This window comes from Rousettus aegyptiacus, unplaced genomic scaffold (assembly GCF_014176215.1).
Source record: "Rousettus aegyptiacus isolate mRouAeg1 unplaced genomic scaffold, mRouAeg1.p scaffold_m13_p_10, whole genome shotgun sequence".
Taxonomy (NCBI): Eukaryota; Metazoa; Chordata; class Mammalia; order Chiroptera; family Pteropodidae; genus Rousettus; species Rousettus aegyptiacus.
The window spans coordinates 65673601-65698862 of record NW_023416285.1 but is presented as its reverse complement, the minus strand read 5'-3'; the positions used below and the strand labels follow the sequence as shown (position 1 = coordinate 65698862).

General features: G+C 39.3%; 1 protein-coding gene and 1 long non-coding RNA gene across 2 annotated transcripts in view; both read right to left on the bottom strand.

Annotated features, from left to right (window-relative positions):
• The window catches only part of USP46 (ubiquitin specific peptidase 46), a 55436-nt gene that overhangs the window by 7412 nt on the left and 22762 nt on the right, over window positions 1-25262 (bottom strand). Inside the window, exons 3-7 of the mRNA XM_016119608.2 lie at window positions 22686-22899; window positions 21041-21270; window positions 9518-9594; window positions 2544-2627; window positions 164-361 (exon numbers count right to left, since the gene is read on the bottom strand). Coding sequence (XP_015975094.1) covers window positions 164-361; window positions 2544-2627; window positions 9518-9594; window positions 21041-21270; window positions 22686-22899 — 803 coding nt within the window. The remainder of the gene's footprint in view (window positions 1-163; window positions 362-2543; window positions 2628-9517; window positions 9595-21040; window positions 21271-22685; window positions 22900-25262) is intronic.
• Window positions 2634-8187, bottom strand: LOC107497598. The gene is made up of 3 exons (XR_001593852.1): window positions 8178-8187; window positions 7628-7631; window positions 2634-3253 (listed from the first exon to the last, which is right to left on the bottom strand). It is a non-coding gene; the product is annotated as an uncharacterized LOC107497598 (long non-coding RNA).

The window sequence follows — 25262 nt, the reverse complement described above, 5'->3', positions numbered from 1 at the left end:
TAGATTTACTTTGGGATGATATACAAACAAGAGCTTGAAAGAGATTCCCCAAAGTCTTATTGTTGCTGAGTCTCACAACCCAGGGGGAGAGCAGCCTGGACTATCTCGGCACAGGGACGAGCCCCGCACTTCTCGCGTGCACCCCGCTGCCGCCCGCCCTCACCTGCCACAGTGAACCACCACGGCCACCAGGTCATACATGCGGTCCAGGTTCACCGCGTCGCTGGACGTGTTGAAGAGCCGGAGTTCCAGCGGGAAGACCACCCGGTAAGAGAGCTTGGTGTACCTGTGCAGCTGCTCCATGTACTTGAACCGCTTTAGGTGCAGGGCCAGAATCATGGGCAGCTTTTTCACTCTCATCCTAAGAGACCATGAAATAGAAAATCAGTTGTACCCAACACCTGTTAGGGGAACAGAATTCACTGTTGCCTGCACAAATGGAGAGCAGGAAGGGTCTAACCAGCAAATAACCAAACCAGCAAATAACCAAGCCACTCATAAAAATAAAGGTATGCTTGCTCATGCAGAGTTAACTTATCCTACATTCTCGGCTACCAGGAGCAGAGTCAGCAAGAGAAAAATGCAACACTGGGTCTCTGGTCAAACGAGACATTCCAGAATTTTTGCACCAATAAAAATCAAATGTGCAATTGCTCTCCTCACTGCCCTCTGCCTACTGGGGGCAATAATATTTGAACAATCACCCCCTCACACACACATACCCCACCCTGAGATAATGGAGATGAGGGGTGACAGCTTTTGAGAAAAGGAAGCTGGGGAGACAATAAGCAGAAGGGTGTGATCTGGACTTCCGGAGTCCGAGGACCGGTGCGGATGTTCAGACACCACGTGCGGCTGACATCAGGAAGCCAGGTGTGCTAGCCTCACTCTCGCTCCTCACCCTGGGTGCTTGGGCAAGTCATTTCCCTTCTTTGGCTCTACGTTTCCTCATTCATAAAATGCAAGGGCTGGCTCAGGGCTGCCTTTCCCTGTCTGTGCTCATGAGCACAGTGGTGATGTTAACAGATGTGGGATTTCTGCGGCCTAGTTTCGACACTGCAACTTTTTTATTTTGTAGCCCCTCCCTATACTTGACCATACTGAAGGTTTACAAAAACCTGCAGTAAAAGAACTGTTCTCTTTTGTTTGATGCAGAATTCCCCAAACTTACATAAACACAGGATGCTTTTTTTTTTTACTAGGTGACCATTAATGTTTCTTGGTCAAAAGGTCACAAAGACAACAGTTTACGTAGTTAACTCTGAAAGAAGAGAGGACCCCTCCGGTCACTTTCCAGGACCCCCATGCTATGAATGTCCTGAACTAGTGTAAATGCTGCTCAGCTCGTGCATGTTTTCAATCCATATTATTTGAAAAGTACAAATTTTAAGAGAATATTACTCAGGAATCTAGTGAGGTAAGACCCTATTCGTCGTAAAACTAACCAACATAACATAAGTAGAAACATAAGAATTATGAAAAACTCCACATTTTTAGGAACACACGACATTTTGGGGTATAAGACCCCCAGAGCTGAACAGAAAACACCTTCATGTCACATGGGAGGATCTGGGCTGGCCCTACGTCTACCTGGAATATATGAACGGGATCAGAAGCAAGCTCCCCTGACCGCTAATGAAAGATAACCACCTACCTACCACCTCCACTCCATCTGCCACAATGACTAACCTTTTTTAAGCTTTGATGCAGCAAGAAAAGATGTTTATGTACAGGGGAGAAGGGCTGGGAGGCTGGAAAGAGAAATTATTTCAGCCTCAGCTCTAGACCCCTGGGGGTTTAGACAGCAGTAGTGAGCATCTGAGTTACCCTGCATTATTCCACAAGCATGGACAGGGTAAACTTAAACTCACAGTAAGGCTTCACAGGATAATTAAAATGTCACGTTTCTTGGCTTCTGGGGAAAATAACAGGGAACGCTGGTTATCTTAGGCAGTCCAAGAGCTGTAACTGGCTGGTTGGTTCTGGTAAATAGACGGGTAACCTTGGATCCTATATCAATTCACAGTGTGACAACTTTCTCATCGTCTACCCATATAACTGATGTGTTGATTTCATGATTCCTTATTAAATAAGTAATTTAATTTTTTAATCTTTTATATCTTCTAAAAAAGAAGTTCCATTGTTTAGGCAACACTAACAATGTTACTGGGTGACTACTAGGTGTTATGCACTATGCTAAGTTCTTTTTATAATTCACCTTTAACCCCTAGAGGATAGTGATTATATTCAATCAGTACTTGTTTACCCAGCACAGTATCTGGCACATAGTAGCACTCAATAAATATTTGTTACATGAATGAATGAATGAATGGACGAATGAGCAAACAATTGGATGAATGGATGACCCTCCAAGGTAGGCATTCTTAGCCTAGATTTCACTGGTGAGGAAGCTAAATGACTTCTCCAAAGCTACTTGGCTATGAGCCCATGGAACTGGAATTCAAATTCAGATCTGTCAGACTGCACTGTCTGGTTCCTTCTCACAATACAAAGCTGCCCCTTGAGCTAAATCCTTTACGCACCTTTTCTGGGCTTCCTGTTTGCTGCAGCACGTTTCACAATAATATTTCTGTTCACTACACAGTGTTTCTGTGTTGCTGAAGTCTCTGCAGAGAAAAATATTTTCAACTTAAAAAGAAGTCCAAACTATACTTGTAAACCATGTTTTAAACTCCCTATTACCTGTAGGGTAATTTTTAAGTGAATGAGAAAAGATCCTTCTCATGAGTAGGTGCTATGATGCCATTAGAGCATGTCTGCTAGACCAGGTTATGATTCCGTCCTGAGAGATTTTCAAGAAGTATAGCTTCATTTAATAGAAAACAGATGTTTCCAACTGATTCGGGGGGTGGAGGAGAGTTTAACAGAGTAAAACTAGAGTAAAAGCACACTGTTAAGTTGAGTCCAAAAAAAATCAATCACATAAAATGCAAGGTGACATTATTGTGCAGTTAATGAAAAACATTATGTCTCAGGTGGTCTATATTTTCCAAGAGCACAAAAGTAAAGATGATAAATGTAAACTGTATATTGAACTAAGAAAGTCCCAAATTATCAGGAGATAACGGCTTCCTACCAACCCTATGCTCCCATACCCCAGAAGATGAGAACTTTAGTTTGCCTCCTTTTAAGAACAAATGCCACTCTGATGTTTTATCTGTATTCACTTCATTGTGAAGATTTATTGTACTGCTATAGTTTCCATTCTTTAAATGTCATGGCTTTTCATTCTCTTCTGGTCATCAAGATTCTACTTAACATTCCTGTGGTACTATTTCAAAGGCCGAAAAGAACATCCAGAACATAATAATACCCTGGAATCTTAAAAAAGTCTATGACATTTCCTTATTCATAGGAAGTGTCCTAGCACTAGAATCATCACATTTTATTAAACAGAAAATGTTATTTATTATTCTCATGGTGCGAAGGACTCAACTACTTAGGGCTTATGAAATGAAAACGCAGATTGTTCATTTACTAAATCCCAAAATGTTTGCTGACAGCACTCTGGACTAGGTGTTGGGGCATTACAGAGAGTACCTGCCCTCACACAGCTCAGAGTCTACCAGAAACACATGCAAGTGAGCCACTCACAACAGTTGAGTGTTCAGTGCAGGTTGAACACAAATGATTTCCCCCAATTCATTTCCGTACCTAAAAGCCTCTAACAGTTCCTCAGTGTACTTAGGAATAAAATTCGAATTACTTGTCATAGCAGACAGGCCAGCCAGCCTCAGACCGCTGACTACTCTTCCGACTTCAACTTCTGCCCGATCCCCACCTCCTTCACTCTGCTCCAGCCACAAGGGTCAGCCTTCTCCTGTAGCTCAAGTGTCATGCTCTCCCTGCCTCAGGGCATTTGCAGGTGCTGTTTTCTCTGCACCAAGGGCTCCTTTCCAGACACTTCCATGCTGGCTTTACTCATTTAGAGCTCAGTGTAAATGTCACCTCTTACGAGAAGCTTTCCCTGTTCACTCTCTTCAGACCCACCCAGCCCCTATCCTGTTGCTATCTTCTTTCCCTCCGAGCACTTACCACTATCTGAAACCATCCTCTTATTCATATGTAACTTGCCTCCCCTCTGTGTGGGCAGTGACCCCGTCTGTCTCACTCACTGCTATAGCTCTAGTACGGAGAACAGGCCTGATGCAGCATGGCACTCAACAATATTAGTTGGCTGAACGAATGAACAAAGACAGGAGTGTGTGTATAAAGTCCTATAAAGTCCAAGGAAATGCACAGAGGAAGGAGAAATGAACTTGAACTGGGGTTAAATGAGGACATTTACCCAAGGGGGGATACCAGAGTCAGGTTCTCAGACTGAAACTGTGCTGGGTGGATAAGATACAGGTATTGCAGACAGAGGGAATGACGGAGCACAGAGGCAAGGAGTCAAGGTACAGAATACACTTCTTAGAAGCTGGTGTACACCCTGTGGCTCTGGAGTCCCACTAACAGGTCTCAGCAAGGAAAAGGCACAATGAGATGGTGCTTTTTAAAAAATACCACTTCTGAAAGAAAAACGAAACACCACTTGTGGCAGCACCACAGAGGAAAAACTAGAAGGGGGTCAAAAGAAAACAATCTAGAAGGCAATTATATTCAACCCTCACATTTCAATTGGTTGGTGTATAATACAGACTCAAACTTAGCTGAATGAATATGGCTGACACCTCAGTGGAGTAACTGATGTGAAATCTTTTCTTGGCCAACACAGGATTTATTGGGGTAGAATGTGGTGGGGGCCAAGAAGAGGGGGAGGTGAGTATGGGGGATGATGGAGATTCACACCCTTGGAACATCTACCACAGACAAACCTCTTTATTCAGCTAAAAATAATCAGAATAATCAAGGTGAGGAGAACCATGAAGGAATTAAACACTTTGTATTCACTTGCTTCTCACAGACAGTTGTTTTCAAGCAGCTCTTGGAACCAAAACGAGCAACTAAGGTTGAGGATACTTTTCAACAGGAAAGTCAAAGGGGAAGGACACAGTAGAGATTCTTTCCGACACGCAGCACGAATTCTCAAAGCACAGAGGAGAGGTTAGAAGAAAAGCACAAAACTCTTTGTTTATTTCTTCAAAAAGAGTTATAGTGACAGTAAAGCACTATTTAAATATAGACCTCAAGAACAAATCTAATGTGAAATGCACACCTTCATAAAGGAAACTATAAAACCTTATACAAATATATACAAGAAAACTTGAAAAAATGGAGAAAGACTATGTTCATTGATAAGGTTATATATTATATAAAGACAGCTATCATGTCCAAGTGAATGTCTATATTTGATAATTTTTAATTAAAATCTTAACTTTTCCACTCAACACACTAGTTCAAAAACAGATTTATAAAAAGCTCAAGCAATGCTTCCTGATAATTTTCAAGTCATGACACACACAGAAAATGATTTACGTTCTATGGAAGGGAGCTAGGTAAACCGAGGCAGCTGCTCCCTGGCTCTGCGCAGCCCCCCAGGAGCTGAGGGGATCATCGTACACCCGTCAACCATTTTCCACAGCACATCAGCTGGGAAGCCGCTTTGTTCTACAATCTGCAGCAGTGGTTCTCCTGGCTGTTGACTCGCGGAGCTTTAAAAACAATCTCAGTCCCCACCTCCCCACCATCAACACTCAGAATCTCTCCAGATAGAAACCAGGCTTCCTGTGTGGTTCCAACGTGCTGCCAGGGCTGAGAGCCACGATTCCCAACGCTCTGCAAATGTTAACATACACTCGAATATCCTGGAGATGGGTGTCAAAATGCAGATTCTGATTCATTCATTCATTCATTCATTCATGCATGCATGCATGCATGCATTCTTGGTGGAGATCTGAGATGCTACAGTTCTAATGAGACCCTGGGTGACGTCAACAGTGCTAGTCCATGTGAGACAGGCTTGTTGACCTAGGCAAGTTCCTCCTCCTCTCCAGGAAGTGGTTCTGGAATTTCTCCCTTGTCCTGTACTCAGCCCTCTCCACTTTGATGTAAAGCATGAGACCCCAGCATTAGAAACAAGCCATGACCAGGAGAAAAGATAGATGGCCTTGGGCCACCTCCTCCCCCGTAGGTGGCGAGAGAAACAGGTCAACTGGGAGGCAGGCTGGATAGCCTTGGGACACCCCCCACTCCCAAGAAAATAAAACAAAATCTGGGCAGACTCTCTTTTGGCTGCCTGTACTATTCTCTTAATTGTGTATTTTCACTTTAATAAAACTTGCACTTTCCTGCTTGTTTGTCCTATCCTTGAATTCTTTCTTGCGGCATAAGACAAGAACTTGGTCACCGAGCTCTGGGGCAAGGTCCTTCTTTGGACTCCTGTCCTGCCGAGCTCTCTAGCATCACATGGACCCCTGTTTGGCAAAGAACTAGAGCAGTGGTTCTGAAACTGTGGTGGTATCAAAATCACGAAGAAAATTAATTAAAAATAGAGGCCTAGGCTCACCGAAGTTGAATATAGCCTGGGCCTTGATTTTTATCAAACTCCCCAGGTGATTCTGATATACACCAAAGTTTGAGAACCACTGACTAGAAGAATATTAAAGAAAAATAAATAAAAGAAATCCACTAGAAAGACGTGTGTGTCAGATATTATGAAATACCATATAATATCAGGACTGCAAATTGGTGCAGCCGCTATGGAAAACAGTTTGGAGGTTCCTCAAAAAATTAAAAATAGAACTTCCTTAGACCCCACAATTCTACTTCTGTGTATTTATCCAAAGAAAACCAAAATTCTAGTTCGAAAAGATATGTGCACCCCTATGTTCACTGCAGCACTATTTATAATAGCCAAGTATGAAAGCAACCAAAGTATTCACCAATAGATGACTGGATAAAGAAGATGTGGTATACATACAATGGAATATAACTCGGTCCAAAAAAAACAAAAAACAAAAAGCAAAAAAAAAAAAAAACCTCACCATTTGCAACAACATGGATAGACCTAGAGGGTATTATGCTATATGAATATAAGAGAATATAAGAGAAAGACAAATACCCATGATATCACTTATATGTGGAATCTAAAGAACAAAATAAATGAATAAACAAAATGAAAACAGACTCACAGAGACAGAGAACAAACTGGTGATTGCCGTATAAGAGGGGGGTAAGGAGATATGTAAAAAGGTAAAGGGATTAAGAAGGACAAACTGATAGTTCCAAAATAGTCGCAGGGTTGTGAAGTACGGTATAGGGAAACAGAGTCAATAATGTTATAATAACTATGCACAGTCCAGGTGGGCACTAGACTACACAGTGGGATCACTTTGTAAATTATATAAATGTCTAACCATTACACCTGAAACTAATATAAAATAATATTGCATATCAACTCTAATTGAAAAATAAAAATTAAAAAAAAAAACTTAAAAAAAAGAAAGAAAATACCATGTAACAACAACCGAAACCAAAATACAGTCAGAAAAACAAAATAGAGAAATTAACAGACAAGCGTGTAGCAATAGAAGTGTGGTAGGATATATAAACGTGATACATAAAAGAAGTTTCTCAAAATGAGTAGAAAATAAATTTTTTTAAAAATAAGATTAATTTTTAAAATAGTTTTGAGAGAATTAAAAGGCTACTCTCCTCCTGATACCTAGCTGATCTCCCCAGCACTGAAAGGAAGGGATTTAAGTGAGAGGAAGATGAAGGAAGAGGAACGTGGTTTCGGAACACAGCACGTTCAGGAGACAGGGAAGCTCCTGTGAAGGAGCCACAGGAAGGAACTAAGGAACTGAAGGAGATGACAAGAATACCAAAAAGGCCAAGGAAGGATAATTAAGATTGACTTCACGTAGCTTAAATTTTTGCCTGAGGCCATCCCTAAACTTTTCAAAGAGGGAAAAAAAACCCTTTCTCAGTACCCTCCTGATACAGATGGCTCACTCTGCCTAAGACACAGGTCTGAGGTTTGAAATAGCAGAAGAGTTCAGTGACAACACGATTTAATGGCTTCCCTAGACCTGTATCCTAAATTTAACCATTTTATATCATCATTTCTCGGGGACAAGAGTTCATTGAACACACATTGTTATCGATCACCAAAAACCACTCTACAAGGAGGAGGCAAAGGTCTTACATTTAAATCCCACAATTCTAGCTTGATTTTTAACTTTTCATCATCAAATATAAAATAAAAATATCACATCGGAAGAGATATGAAGACATGATATTAAGAAAATTCATAACTCTAATTTAAAAAACTAACCCTCAAGAATGCAGACCAAATTAAACTATGAAATGGGTCACAAAGGAACCCAGGCCACAAACAGAACCATTCAGAATAGGCCATCTTTGGCCTATGGACACTTTCAGAGCAGTGTTTGGGGGAAGGGGTGGGGTCGGGGGTGGGGGCATCAACCTCCCCGGCTCATACCATACATTACACCCAGATGAACCAAGAAGTTTTTCCATGTTGGAGCTGGTGCCTTAGCCCTGAAAGACAACTTCCTAACAGTCAACTACCACAGCAAGTTCCTTTAATCTACTTCTAAAAAGTTCGAAGTAACCTGCACTCCTGAAAGAACAATTCTGTCACCTGATTCTTACTGATAAAAATAAACTGTGCCTTGTTATGACACTATAAAATGTCTCTGAATGGTATCTTAAGCATTGGGGAGGCCCCCGACCACTCGGTCCACACTGGCGCCCCACTAACGGGCACTCTCCAGGCCTCTTTAACTTCCTTCAAAGCACTAATCACCATCTGTGGATTCCACCGTAATGTTAGCGCTGCGAGACGCGTATCTGATGGTTGCTCCTCTATCGCTGGCATCCAGAACTGTGCCAGGTTACTTATAGGTGTTCACAGCCTCTTGATGAAGAGGGGAAGGAAGAAGAGAGTGAGGAGGCGAAAAGGGAACCATGTCTCTATATCAACTCTGAGCACATTTTCAGTATACTGTATCTGTAGTTATCCTGGGCACATGCACGGTTCTTCTACGTGGACTCCTTTGCTCTATGCCTCCACTCAACCCATAATGAGAGGAATTTTTTCCCATGAATGATCTCCATACAATGCTGAGAGATGGAGGAAAAGGCAGTTCCCTCATTGGTTCTCAGCTCAAAAGTGCATGATTTTTAAAATAATAGATTAGCTTAGAGAAAGAAAGTAAAGATAGGCATCTATAGCATTTATTAACTTAATTGTGTAATTGATTGTGTGTGTGTATGTGTATGTTTGAGAGAGTGAGAGTGAGAGACTGAGGAAAGCCTCTTTAGTACATCTGTATTAAAGATTAAAAACTTATTTTTAAAAGTAATGACTAATGGCTTCCATTTGATCCTCTCTCTTCTCAGCAGAACTCTCCTCCAGACCACATATACTTATTTTTAATCTCTCTTGGAAAAGAAGAAATAGAAAATAGGATTATATTGGTTTAACAGAAAAGAAGATTATCTCCTGAAGAAATACAGGATATTTTCCCCCCACTTATTTACTAGCCTGATCAAAAGCTCAGACCACAGTCAAAATTCATGAGATTACCTTAGACAGTGGGTAATAGATGTATTCTGCTCCACATCAACAGAAAGGTCAAGAAAATCTTCATCTTTGCTACTAACCTGAAGGTGAAAATATATATATATATATTAGGCATGAAATACATAATGCAGTACCTTGAACATTTACAAGTAACCAAAAACCATAACTGAATAAAAGTCATGTGTGGCTTTTGTACACTCACTGGCAAACGACCCAATCTAGAGAAAATCCCAAATTCTCAATTTAATCTTATTTCTACCCTAGCTTTGATTCAGAACTTTTAATAATTAAAACTCAACCCAATTTCTTCTCCTCTCCATTCATTTTCCTCACTGTTCCAAAGTAGAAAATATCGGACAGATATAGCTCAAACTGGCAGAATGATAAAAATGAAAATGGAAAAAGGACAAGAGGCTTAGAAAACCAACTACTCAAGTGATCACCCCTTCATTAAGTTATATGCACTTTCTGCCAGTCCCTTGAAATCACTCCCTTCCTCCTGAGCTTCATCATTCAAACTGCATGAGGAGCCAGGAAGTCCAATCTGTGACAGGCTGGAGAGTCAACTGGCTACACACGCAGATGTCCTTTGGCCTGAGAAGTGGTCATCACTTGCAGAGCCCTGTGCTGTGTGTGATAACCATCAGACCTGGAGCTGGCCTGGTGCCTTGGCTCACACGGGCCCCACCATACTGCGGATTGCTCTTAGCCAAGCTGATTCACTGGCCCGGCCATTTCCCAGGCTTCCATGGCTCTCCCCATGCAAAGGATGGGTTGCCTGTTTATTGAATCTCACTGAGTAAGTGGTTTGCATTCCAGCAATTCACCACCAAAACTAACATTTTACTGTCTTAAAGTGAGAGGGATAAACCATTCCAGCAACCACCTTGAGGTGCTCAGTCAATTGGCAGCAAAATGAAAATAATACTCCATGAAGTGTGATAATTACCCTACGACCCAATACTCCACTGCTAGGGAATTATCTAAAGAAATATTCAGAGATATGAACAATCTTTCATACTTTTATATGCCAGAATGTGTACTGAGAAAGACCACCCAGTTCCATATTCTATCACTGTTCCTTATAAAGTAGAGGACTTATGGCCAGTTACTTAGCCTCTTGTATCTTAGTTTCCTCATCTGTAAAGTGAGGACAGTGAAAGTATCTATTTTTTGAGGTTGTTGTGAGGATGATATAACACATGTAAAGCACTTTAAGAAGTAAGCACTCAACAAAACAGGGAGGGGTAGAAAATTTTAAATGGTCTAAAATGGTCAAAAAGTTGGGAACAGTTTATGATACTGTGGGTATATATTAAATGAAAAAGTAGGCTATATAATCACATATAAATTCCAATTTTGTATTTTAAAAGCCTGTATATATTTACACACACACACACACACACACACACACACACACACACCCTTGTCTTTATCATTCTACTTTAATTTTTTTGTGGGGTTAATTGCTACTATAGTAGAGTGCATGACAGGTCCTAAATCTTCACTGTTGCCTATACTGGCTTCTTTGCCACATGATTTTACAGACCCTCTCATCAAGAAGTACGCTTCCCTACCATTGATAATGAGTTCAGCCATGTGACTTGCCTGGGTCAGTGGAATGTCATAAGACATGTTATAAACAAGGGCTTGAACAGCACTTATAAAATTGTTCTCTTGCCCTTCTGTTATTACCATGAGAAGAACTGACCCAGGCTAGCCAACTGTTGCTAGGAAGAATTCAAGAGACCCATGGAGCAGAGCTGTTCTCAGTGAGGTGCCTAGCCTCAAGCCAAACCCTCAGTCAACCTGCAGATAGACACAAAAGTGAGCCAGCTGAAATAGAAACACAAGTTCAGCCAAGTCTAGCCTAGATCAGGCAACCCTCAGCCAACTCATAGTTGCATGAATAATAATAATAATAATAATAATAATAATAAGAAGAAGAAGAAGAAGAAGAAATCACAATTGATTTAAGTCTCAGAGTTTGGGAGTGATTTGTAACAAAGCAACAGATAAATAATACAACTACCGTAGGTCCTCCAATAATGTGGTTTGTTCAACATTGTTTCATTATAACATTGATGAGATGTAATAGGGACTTAACTCTTGTTTAAATCGATTAGCCTATGGTAAAACTGGTTTAATTGTACACTGTTTCTCTGAAAGTCACAGAGCCTACTGATGAGGGTAACTGAGAACGTCCTGTACTTAACATTATAAATACTTTATTTTTATTTATTTATTGTGTTTTCCTCTTACTAAAATGACTACTCGAAAGACTGAAATCAGTAATGACTAAGATCCTGCCATTCCACCTCTCCTGCAGAAAACTATAAACTCAGATAAACTATAAACTAAAAGCAGCTACCTTTTGTTTGTGGAGGGTGAACACAAACAGGCAGATGGTGGGCCACACTTGGGGGGTGAAGAGTTGCACAAACGAGTTCATGATTTCACAGCTTTTAGCTGGGGATCTGGGGAAAGAGGGGATGCCATCTTTCTGTTTTAGGGGCCAGAAAACTGAATCTGGGAAACCATGTCCCCTGGAAAAAAGGGAAAAAGAAGATATCCCAGCTCTCCCTGCCTGCCCCATCTTTGGCTGACTGTGAGCCACACATGCCTGGGATACACACACATGGGAGTTTGGCTGGAGACAAAAGGCCTGACCCAAGACTTTAGCTGTTGCTTAAGCAACAAGCATTGTAGTTTGAGTCCAATCAAAATAACTGCTTGTTAAAACTAAAGAAACTCAATACTCATTGAAGAAAAATAATAGAATCCAGAGTCTCCCAAACTTAACACTGTTGATGTCCTAGATATGATCTGAATTTACCATATATGAAGAAACAGGGAAATAGTTGAGATTTTTCAAATAAAACAACTGAGACTATTCCAACATTTGGGATAACCCAAATAAGGATTTTAAAGATGCTATCATAACTATCCTCAGTAAGTGAAATACAATCACAATGAACCAAAAAATAAGAAATCTCAGCAGAGAAAGAGAAACTATATATACACACACATCTCTCTACCATCTATCTGCCACCTATCTGCCATCTATCTTTCTATCTACCTAACTCCCTATGGAAATTCCAGAACTGAAAAATTACTACACTGGATGGACTTAACATCAAACTGGGGATGACAGAGGAAAGAGCAAGTGGCCTTGAAGAGAGATCAGTGGAAATTATCCAATGATAATAAAGAAAAGATTAAAAGAAAAGTTAGCAGCTACTCAGAAACCTGTTAAATAATATTATATACATAATTACAGTCCCAGAAGTGGAGGAGAGAGAAAAGAGTAAAAAAACTATTTGAAAAATAGTGCCTGAATAGTTCCTAAATTTGGTGAAAGACATAAATTAATAGATTTCAAGATACTCAACAAACACTGAGAAGGATAAATACAATAAAAGCCAGCCAAGGCTCATTATAGTCAAAATTGTTGAAATCTAAAGGTAAAAAGCAAAAACATCTAGAGAAAAATGACATATAACTCAGTTGGAAACTGACCTCTCATCAGAAATTATGGAGGCCAAGAGACAGTGGAACAACACCTTTAATGAGAAAAAAGAAAAAACTACCAATGCAGAATTCTTATATCCCAAAAATACATGCTTCAGGAATGAGGCAAAATGAAGAGAATTCATTATTAACAGAACTGTATTACAAGAAATGTTAAAGGAAGTTCTTCAAGCCAAAGTGAAATGATACCAGATCTTCAAGAAAGACTGAAGAGAATCAAGAATGGTAATTATAATATTGTTCTGTGGGATTTATGATGCATGTAAATGCACTATATATTACTGCCACAGCATAAAGAACGGAGTGGAGGTGGTAGAAGTAATATGCACCTAGATAGTTACAAGCTTTCTATGTTTTATGTGAAATAGTAATATTAAGTGCACTATGAAAAGTGGAGATTATATATTGTAATCTCTAGAGCAACCACTAAAAAACAACATATCTATTCAAATAATATATTTTTTAAAAGAGCAGAGATGGAAGAACAGAGGGGAAAAAAAACAGAGAGTTGAATAAGTGGAAAACAAGAAATAAAATGGAAGTCCCAAACCCGACAATATCAATACTTATATTAAACATTAATAGAATAAACATTTCAATTAAAAGACAGAAACTGCAGAATTGATGGTTTAAAAAAGCAAGACTACCTATATGCTGTCGATGAAGCTAAACTTTAAACATAAAGACACAGCTAAGTTGAAAATAAATGGATGGAAAAGATCCACTATGCGATGAGTCAATGTAAGTATGTGGTGGGCTATCCTGATATCAGATAAAATAGATTTTAGATAAAATTATAATAAAAATATTTCCTAATAATTGTGTCAATTTACTAGAAAAACAAAAAAATACAAAAACCCTTCATAACAGCCTCAAAAATACACAAAGCTATAACACCATTAACCAATAAAAAGGAACAAAATATGTTACAACACATATGAACTCCAAAAATGTTACGTAAATAAAAGAAATGAAACACAAAAGAGCACATACTGCATGATCCTATTTATATGAATGTCCAGAAAAGGCAAATATCTAAAGACAGAAAGTAGCTTAGTGGTGGCCTGGGACTTGCAACAGAGATTACCTGCCAAGTACAGCAGATCTTATTGGTGTGATGGAAATGTTTTAAAATTGAACTATAATTATAGTTTTGCACAACTCAGTAAATTTTAAAAATGTCACTGAATGCATAAATTTTACAGTATATAAATATACCTTTAAAAAGTTTTTAAAAGTAAAAAAATACATGAAGCAAAAACTGACAGAATTAGAGGGAGAAGACAATTCCCCGATCATAGTAAGATATTTTAACACCCTTTTCTCAGCAACTGAAAGAAAAACTAGGTGGAGGCGGGTCAAGAAAAACATGGAAGTTCTGAATAATTCTATCAACCACCATGACCTACTGACAATTTTAAGATATGGTACCCAATAACTGCAAAATATACATTCTTTTCAACTCAGTGGTTCTCAGTAAGGGAAACTTAGCCTTCCAGGGCACATTTAGCAATGTCTAGAGATATTTTCATCATCACATCTTGGGAGCTGGCACTAGCATCTTGCAAGTAGAAGATAGAGATGCTGTTAAAACAACCTAAATTGCACAGGGCAGCACCCCACAACAAAGAATTATCTGATTCTAAATGTTAATAGCTCAATGTTGAGAGATGCTGTTTTCAAGTACATTAACCAGGACAGGACATGTGTTCATACAAATATATTCCCTAGCTACAACAGAATTCTAACTCAATAACATTAAAATATCTAGGAAAATCCCAAGTATTTAAAAATTAAACAGCATACTTCTAAATAATGCATGGGTCAAAGAAAAAAAAATCACAAGAGAAAATTAGAAAATATTTGAACTAAGGACAACACATACCAAAATTTGTAGGATGCAGTTAAGGTGGTGCTTAAGGAAAAATTTATAGCTTTTCATGTGTATATACAATAGAGCAGGGGCTATCTTTTCTGTTTATTCTAATTGCTATATCCCTAGGACCTAAACTTTCAGCATTCGGTATGTATCCAATAAATACTTGGTAACTGAATGAATAAACAACAGAACAAAAGACTGAACAAGTAGAAAGTTATCTAAACGCCAACAGAGGCAACTGGGTGACAGAATTATGATTTTCTTTTTATACATTCCTGTGTCGGTTTTTTAAATAATCCACAAGTATTATGTTTTCTAATTAGCAAAACTTTTCAAAAATATAAATGGCCCTTCTTTGGGGCCAAAATTATACATAATTTAAATAGTTAAGATCAGGTTTTACTGAAGCTCTTGCAACTTGAAGGGGGCAAAAACAAAGAAACAGTGTCTCCTGTTAGATGTAAATCTTTTCCTCTGCTTAGTTGTTTCAAGGAGAGAGTGAAAGGGCGCTAACATAATTAACTAACTAACTAAAGTTACTGCAACTATCTCAATTCCCAATTTATATGTATGCCCTATAAATGCAAACTGCTTCCAGAAGGAGTGTGAGAAAGCACTGCTCAGGTGGGTGGACCATCCTGGGGATGTCAAACATGGCATTAAACCCTTCCATTTGGACTTTTTCTCTCTCCCTATCCCACAATGACTTAGTCAAAAGCAATGAGTGATGGAGCAAAAGAATTTTCCTTTCCAGAATGCTGCCAAAAAATAAAACCATTTTCTTCCCACACACAAGAATCTCATTCTGGTCTAAGTGAAAATACAGCTTGTCTCCAAGGAAACATATATAACACTAAGACTCCAATACTCTCAGCAAATATAGGCTACATCTTGGTCTCCTTTCTTCTCCCCCAATTCTGGGCATGGAGTTTCCTGAAAACTCTAGTTTAAAGAAGGGTAGAAGAGACCCTATTTGCTCTCTTCTTAAAGTAATAATTACAAATCAATTAACAGAACAAATTAATTTATAGGGCATACATATAAATATAAGCTTTGCTAAGTTCCTGATTCATTAAAATCATATTCAAATGTGCTTCTAAATCCAGAGACTCCTTTCCTGGGCTGAGTAGAAAAGGCGACCAGGCAGCAGCTCCATGCTATTCAGCCAGCCAGGAACTGAAAATGTGCTGGCTTAGAGCTATGCCAAAATGGTGGGGTTAGGACAAGAGGCCAGTACAGCTGCCTCAATCCCAGGGCTTCAGAATCTCAGCTTAGTGAGAAGTCACACCTAGCCACACTCCCCATCCCCATTCCTCTTCTGAGAAGAGCTCAGAAGCTCTAATAGATCAACTTTAACCTCTGCAAACAAAGCAAGAAGAGGCTGTACCATTGATACTCAATAAAGCAGCTCTCTAGACAAACTTGGGCTCAGTAACAGATAGAAATGTGTCTTAAAGCTACTGAGAAGCACTGAAAATCACTGATTTGCAGAGCAAAAACTCAGTTTAATTGGAAAGAGAGAAAATTAACAACAACAGAATTAAGCTCCAACTGGCTCTGCAAATCTTATGAACCAAGCAAAAAATCAAGGGAGCACTGAAGCTACACTGTAAAATCCCCACACCTCAGTTCTAAAGGCTATCTGAGAAAGTCAGCACTGAATTACCCCTTAAAATAGTCTCTCCAAGTCCACGGCAGAATGAAACTGTCTCCATAAATAATTCCCCAACTCTCTTCCCTCCCGCCGTTGACATCTGCACTGCAATCATAAGCAACATTTACAAAGGGGGAGACCCAGAAATAAAAATTATCGTTTTTGAAAGCACAAAGGGGGGCATGAGTTTTCCACAATGGAGGATAGCAGCTAGGCAGCTACAATGGCAAGGCTCCCCCAGAAGCTAAGGTGCTGCTCGGGGTCTGGCACAACTTAATTCCACTGTGAGATCTCACAAATGCAGGTCTTGGCAAGTCTGGCTGAAGCTCCATCTAAAGGCTGCCTGCCCTAGGCAGAGGGCACTGTCAAAGGGGGCCAGAGCACCTCATCCTGAGAATGAAAACTAGTGCTAAGTGTTCTTTTACACGAAGTCCTCAATGTTTTAGAGTAACAACAACAACAAAGCCTGCAGGTTAGGTATTTTCTTAGAAAGTAGAGGGCTTTCTAACAATTAGAGCTTTCTAAAAATGGAATGTATCTCCTCAGGAGATTGAGTTCCCTGTCTCTGGACAGGGTCCAGCAGATGCTCGGGACCAACTGGCTACGACGTCATAGAAGGGACTTGGGCACAGGTAGAGAAAGGATTAGATGACTCCTGGGATCCTGTTCAGTTAAAGGATCTAAGAAAATGGAACTGATTAACCAAGTAACTCCAGAGGTGGGGGGAGAGGGGAGGCGAAATGGTCTTGCCTCGAATCATCTAGTATTCATTTCAAGGAAAATAAACGTAGGTTTTTCAGATTGTCCCATCCTCCAGAAAGACATACGCGCACACTCGCATTCACTTCCACAAATCAGGAATAAACAGTTGGAATCTCATTATCACACATTCTACAGTACCATCCAAAATTTTTGGAGAAATTTTTGGGCTTAGGCTTCTCATCTATGGTAACCCTACATGAAATAACAGGCTAGGTAATAATTTTTTCAATATAAATATCTGAGATACAATATTTGCATTTTTTGAGATAAACTGACCTATTCACAGACAAAAGAGACTAAAAAAATGACTTAGCCTCTCATCTGAGCCTTCTTGAAAATCTGCACAATCCTGAAAGATGGATTTAGTAACATGTTTACTTCAAAGATAACCAAAAGGATTAAACCAGCTCTTAGCTACAAACGTAGAAACTCGATGCCCCACTGTTCTGGTTCCTGTACCATAGCTCGGAGTACTCTGTACTTGTTAGCATTTTGCAATCGTAATTACACAACTAATTATTCATTTTCCTATTAATGTTTGTCCTCCATGCTGACAGTCCCAAAAAGGCAGATGGGGAAGGGAACATATTTGTTGAAAAAAAGAATATTCACCTACACAACCACTACATTACCCAAAATGAAGACCTCTGAGAGTAGGGGGTAGAGAAAAGATGTGGAGAAATGAGAATGTTCACATACTGGGTATGTAAATTGGTGCTACCACTTTGGGAATCTGATATTTTCTGATAAGTTTAATGATTAGCACACCACATGATCTAATAAATCCACTTCTGTGTATGTATCATAGAGAAACTGGATTAGTGTACATTAGATTATAGGTGTTAGAATGTTCATAGCAACATTGTCCATAGTTGCCCCAAACTGGTAACAACCAAACATCCACCAACAGTAAAATGGATTAGTGAATTGTGATATATTCATGCAATGGAATAATACTATATGGTAATGAAAATGAATGAACTAAAGCATCGTCCAACCACACAAATTAGTTTTACAAGAAATATTGAGGAGGGGGGAACGACACGAAAGAGTACAAACTGTATGATTCCATTCATATAAAAATCAAAAACTATATGTTTTAGGGACGCAAAGACAGGTGGTGAGTTCCGCCAAACATTCGAAGAACAGATAAATCAAAACTTACACAAACTCTTCCAAAGAAAAGAAAGTGGAGGCCACTGCTATACTTTCGGCAGGAAAATAACATGAAGGGGGGCAAGAAAAAAAGCGTAAAGTCCTGTAGGACGTTACGACAGTAGTTTAGGTGAGACTGCCATTCAAGAGCCGATGGGTGGCCTCATCTGCGGCGGAACAGTGGAGGGAACGCGGGAAGGAGAGGATTAAAGAGAGATACGACGGATGGGACCTGATGGCAGAACAGAGATGAAGGGGACGGTGAAGACAGAGCCAAGGAATACTCCCTTATTAAAGACGGAAAGGGAAAAAAGACTACCAATTATAATATTTACAACATAGCCCTAATTTGAATGTTAAAAAGTACATAAAGTTATTAAAAAAAAATTATTTAAAAAAACTACAATGAACTAAAACACGTGAAATGTTAAAACTCATGAGTTTATCACAAAACAATAACACGAAAGAAGATACAAAGTAGTCTAAAGCTTTTAACATTGTTGGGAAAGTGGTATAAAATGAACTAAGTCAAAGATACACATTGTCATTTCTGGAGTAACCTCTAAAAGAATTTAAAACAATGATAGACGCAAAAAAAAAAAAAAAAAAAAAAAAAAGAAATATGTCATTGATCCAAAAGAAGGCAAGAGAGAAAAAGAAATATAAAATAGGTAGAATTAATAAAAACATAGAGTAGGATGGTTAAAAAAAATATACTAGCTAGCATTTACTACACGTATTAACCACCACCACAGATGTTTCCAGAATGTGGGCAATTATATAGGACAAATAAACTGCAAGAAAAAAAGCGGGGAGAGGGTAACCTATGGATTAAAACACAGACTAAGTACAATGTGTGGACTACGTTTGGACCCTGATTTGAATTAAGCAAATGCTAAAATATATATAAAATAATCAGATAAACTTGAACACTGAGCGAATAATGATTCAAGGGAATTTCTAGATGTGATAATGGTACTGTACTTATGTTTTTAAAAAGATTTCTTACCTTTTAGAGATATACAACAAAGTAATGAAGAAATTACAAATGAAATGATATGTTATCTGAGATTTGCTTAAAAACAGACAAGTTCGGTGAGCAGGGAAGGGGCCGCAGAACAAGAGATGAACAAGATGTGCCAATGTGTTAACAGTAACTGAACCCAAGTAACACACATGGGATTTATTATACTATTCTCTCTACTTTGCATTCATTTGAATTGTACTGAAATAAAAAATACAAAGGGACAGAAGGAGAAAGGGAGGAAGGAAAGACCTCTAGGTAAATAAGTACGTGTAGAAAATGTTTTGGCAGGATACATTTCAAAATGTCCAAGTGGTTATCTCTGAGCTAAAGTGATCACCATTTTTAGAAAATGTTACGAATTTATCATCTCTGGGTGGGGACATTACTGGTAACTTCTAGTCTCTTTTTGCTTAGCCATATTTTATAATTGTTTCTACAATGAACAAATCAGAATGTCGATTCCAAATTGTTTAAAAGGACAGAAGAAAGACTGTCAAAAAACAAAGAGCCTCCCACTTAAATCCACATTTCTTAACCATTTCTAAGTAACAGCCCCTTGACAAGATCTGATGAAAGCCACTGTTTTTTTTCCCCTCAGAAAAATGCACAATCCTACAGAATTTTTCTCATATTGGCAAGAAACTCTGAGAATCCTAATGAACGTACAGACCTTCTATGTGTTTGGTAGTTATATGTAATAACAGCTGACATTTATCACACACTTCGTATGTGCCATGCTTGGTTCTAAGTGTTTTACAAGTGTTAACTCATTTAATCCCCCCAGCCACTCTGAGAATGAGGGCAGGGAGGCTGAATACTCTTCACAGGGTCCATAGGGGAGTGGCTAAGCCAGCATACAAACTCAGCAGCCTGGCTCCAGAGCTGGCTTTTAACCACCGCATTATATGGCCATGCAGAGAGTTAAATCAAACATAGTGAACAAACATAACATCCTGAATCATGCTCTGGAGATCATGTCTTCAAATTAACCAACACTAAGTGCCTACCATGTGCCAGACCCATCCAACCACATAAGCTCACGTGGCCCCCCACAGTGATGTAAGGGACTCGCTCCAATGCCCAACTGGCTGCTATGGAATCAGGAACCAAGCCTGTCTTCTAACATCAAGTTCACCACATCACACAAATGATGTCTTTAAATTAGGTAAATGGTCTGTTCGAAATCACACATGACCTCCTCATGACCAAAATCTTTCCAAGAAAACTGATGGGGATTCAGTTCAATAGTTCAATTTGTGGGCCCTAAAATTTTCCCAGGATGCAAAGCAATCCAGTTTTTGAGATGAGTCCTCATCACCCTATTTTAGCCAGCTGAGACATCCTGGATGGAGACATGCTTCCAAAAGTTTGCACCTGAGGTTCATATACATAAACAGAATTATCTGCACATAATGAAGACAACTGCTAGGTGCTGCAATAGCACACCGCACTCACACACAACATGGCTTGTACAAATATGCACAAGCAAATTACACTGAGAGCCCTACTAATGCTTACAGTTTCACAGTTCAAGCATCGAGTTTCATTAGTGAGCGTTCCCTGAAAAATCTCATGGACCCAGGTGAGTTCTGGTTTATTATTTTCCGCAGGTTCGTTCATGTTGCCATTTTTTAATTTCCCATTTTGTTTCTCCTGTTTCTTCTCTTCCTGCAGGATGTCCGCAATAGTGTTTAGCAAATAATTTAAAAATTCGTGAGCATCCTGCTGCATGTAGTTATCAAAGAGATCTGGAAAGGAGAAAGTCATTATTTCAATCTTTGGTTCTTGAAACACAAACAAAAGTGCTTTGTTTTATATATGCCACACTTCAGTTTTCATAGTCAAAGAACGGACAGGTATGGAATATATTCAACTCTATTCTGCAACTTCAGTGGACAAGTGTGAAAAGAATTTTTGTTCATTTCAATTTTTTTACCACCCAACAAGAACTTCCCTAGTCATTAATAAAAAGCTACCAAACTCTTTTTGTTCTACCAAAAAAAAGGCAGAAATTACTTGATACATTCCCTAATAAAATATCAATATTTAATATGACGTGACCACCAATGATCAATTATTCATTTTGTAATTTATCCAAAGCAACTGGGGTCTCTTCCCAAAGATCATATTAAATGCTAGCCCAGCCTGGAAGCAGCTTAAATGAAACGGGTAAGTAAGGGAGACAAGGGACATATGTGAGAATGTATCTATCTGATAGTGTTCTGAAACCAAATACGAATGTTCCCAGAAGCTTATTGCTGTTCCCTGTCATAAGGACAAACCATTTAGAGATAAATGCAGCTGTGAAACTTCATTATTAATCACGTTCACAATGGGACTTGGGAGTTCTCTGCTTCCTTCTCAGATTATTTTTATTCTGGCATACATACACTACAACGACTTTAAAAGACAACAATCGAATTAAACGAGGCTTTATAAAACAAACATCTAATTAACTGTGCAACTCTGTTGGAGTAAGGCTGAAATTGAGGATAAACACAAGTTGCCATATCAAAGATTTCTAAAGTTATAAAAATTACCACTGTAAAACTTCTGGAATAACCTAGTCTCTACCACCACTCCCTCTCCGCTACTCCAAAAAAAAGTTAGAAAAAGCAGGGGGGGAAATCAGCTGACAGCAGAACATTTTTATTATGTAAAGGTATCAATTTAATATCCTTCAATTATCTTAGGTAAGAAAAAAACAGAGATATTATTTTTAAAACAGTAGAGCTTCTGATTGGATAACATGCATTTACTTTAATCACTTACAACAAGATTATAAGATAGAACTATTTTATTTAATTCTTGCATTAACCTATTTATTCCAATCAGTGTCCTGCTCAGAAGGCTGCCTTGGGCAATTTTGCCTCTTATAATGATCCTACCCAGAAAAAAACTCCTTTCCAAATGTGGAGCAAATGAACAGACCATTCCGAAATGAGATGACAAATCTGAATTTTTTAAGCACATTTTTTATCCAGTTTTGTTTTCTGTATACTGGGTGGAAAAGGAGAAATATCTTTTCTTATAAAAAATTACATTTGAGCAGTTGACCATACTATTTTCCCCTTTTAAAAAAAGGAATTTATTTTGAGGTACACAGAACTGTTGGCTTTCCTTATTTCAGGTCCTTAAGTACATTAATTTCCACACTACTCACCATTCTCTTTCCTCAGCCTTGAAATGAACTTCTTTGGTGGGATCACGCCGACCTTCTTCTTCTGCGTGGCAATGCTGTGGAAAAGGTCTGCCAGGCAGGTCAACAAGTTTTCCTTCTTTTTTTGCTGGGCCTTGTATGCCAGCACATTCTCACGGAACGGCCGGCAGAAATACAAGGCCTGAAGCACGGAGTTACAGTAGCATGTGTTCCCGAACTGCCAAAGGACAACAGGGATGGTTCGAATCATACTCTGGGGACATGCCACCTCTGTGATGGGTGGGGCAAGGGAGAGGGCCACCCTCCATGAACTGGCCTGGACTTCCCTGTGCCACAGTCCTGCTCGCCATGTCGTAAAACTAGTAAACCGCTCTAAACGCCAGCAACTAGCTGATCAACAGGGAAACGAACAAAGTTTACATAAGCCTGGTGCCTCCCTAGCCCATTAGTGTCTCTAAAATAAAAATAAGCACTCTGCCTGGATTAAAAAAAAAAAAAATTTAACAAGAACTTCTGATGCTTAAAAAAAAAAAGAGAAGGGGAAAAATGACATAATGTGGAGACCCAGAAAAGCAGCTGGCCAAATAAAATATACCACATTGTAACACATCAAAACTCCCATGAAGGAAAAATTAAAATTCAAATCAAAAAGAGATCCAGGAACCAGAAACCAGCAACCACTCGCTCGGCTGAAACAGCCTTAACTGAATGGGGACTTGTTTTAGTTTTTCTCTGCCCTCTGGCTTCAGAACACATTTCCCTGCTCACTCCAGAGCAAGAGAGGCAAAAAGGCACTTCTTCCAGTTGCCCCACAAGCTTCCTCACTCATAACTCCTAAGTTACCCTCCATCTTGTTTCTGCCAGGACAGCAACAGAACACCACCCAGTTCCTGGTCTCCAATCAGACCAGGGCCCGCACAGCAAGATCTGACACCTCTCAAACCCCACAGATACCCAGATGATTAAAGAGGAAAAAAAGTCATCATCTCACTAGGTTTTACTGATGGTAAAGCCAACTCTGTGGAAGAACACAGCTGAGACTATCGTTTTCAAATTTTTCCAACACAGTAAAATGAAAAGGAAAAAAAATCAAAGTAAATAACAAGATTAACATCATAGATCACAAAATGCTGTGCGAGATTTAAAGTAGCACATGTACATCTTCTCAGGATTGGTTGTTGGCTTGGGTGTCGTTTGCCCAGACAGATGCTGCACCATACTTAACATGCCATTTCAGCAAATGCTAAGATAGAACGTCTCCAATTTTTACATATTTTGATCTACTTGAACACGCTTATGTAATAGGAGGCAAACCTCTTTTTAGAGAGAAGATGAAACTTTCATAAATTAACATTCAAAGCAAACATAAATGAATCCATTAATAATTTAGATTTCACAAGGCTTCCACAAACCAGGAAGTGGCCTTAATTCTTTCCAGCCCCCGTAGTCTGCATCTATGATTTCCCTAGCCAGGGCACGATTCTCACAACTTGAATAACGATCTTCACAGCACTTAAGCAGAGGTCTCTGCACAATGGCTAAAAAAAATCTAATAAAACTGGAAGTCAGTATTTTGTTAACACAATGCCCCATATTCCAGTACTTTAGGCTTTCTTTGTCCATTCTTTTTTCTTTTACTCAGTGCCTTGCCTTTACCCAGATACCCTGTAATAGCACTTGGTCCTGATCCAGTGGATGACTCCTGGGAAAGAAAAGGAACTAAGATTCACTGAGTGTCCACAATATTACCTCAACCCCATGTCAAGGTCTTCAAAAGGAGCTCTGATTGATCCTTCATTATAACCCCCGAGGTAGAAACCATTATGATCTTCATTTTACAGATGGGGAAAAAGAGGCTCAGAGAGATCAGATGACTTGCCCAAGATCACACGGCTAGTAAAGAGCATAGGCAGAACTCAGATTTAGGTCTGCATTACTTTGAAGTAAATATTCTTTCCATTATATCACAGGCGGCATTCACTCTCAGAGAATATTTCCAGCTTGGCCAGTGGAAATTATTACCTATCGCACCTAGGCATCAACAGACTTTGCTCAGGGCAGTTGTTCCAGAAAATGAGGTACTTATGAGTTAACACTTGATATCACTTAAAACCTCCGCTCCAGGGAGAAAGGGTGGGATGAGGAAGAAAGCTCATGAGGATGGTGGGTGAAACTGCCTTACTATTTGGTCAAAATCAACTTATCAAGGAAGCAGAGCCTGGTAAGTCTGACAATATGCAAGGGAGCCTATGCTGAGCACAGGTAAAATGAGGCCAAGGAATTTTGAGACAAACTGGTCCCAATTTTCCCCCTACACCCTGCTCCTGCTTCAGGTACCACCATCAAGTTATATTGTTAAACAGTTACTGGTGACAAGCTGGTAACACTTTTAAAACTCTGGCTGTACCCACGCATATTGAAACAAAGACTGCAAGAAGTTCATTTAGAGGATAAAGGGAGAACATACACAAGCAGATGTGGTTACAAAAGCAAATACATGTGCAAAGGAAATCACCCCCTCCTCCCCCCCACCACCACCAAAGACGGGGGGAAATAAGAATCGGATCTAATAATGTAGTA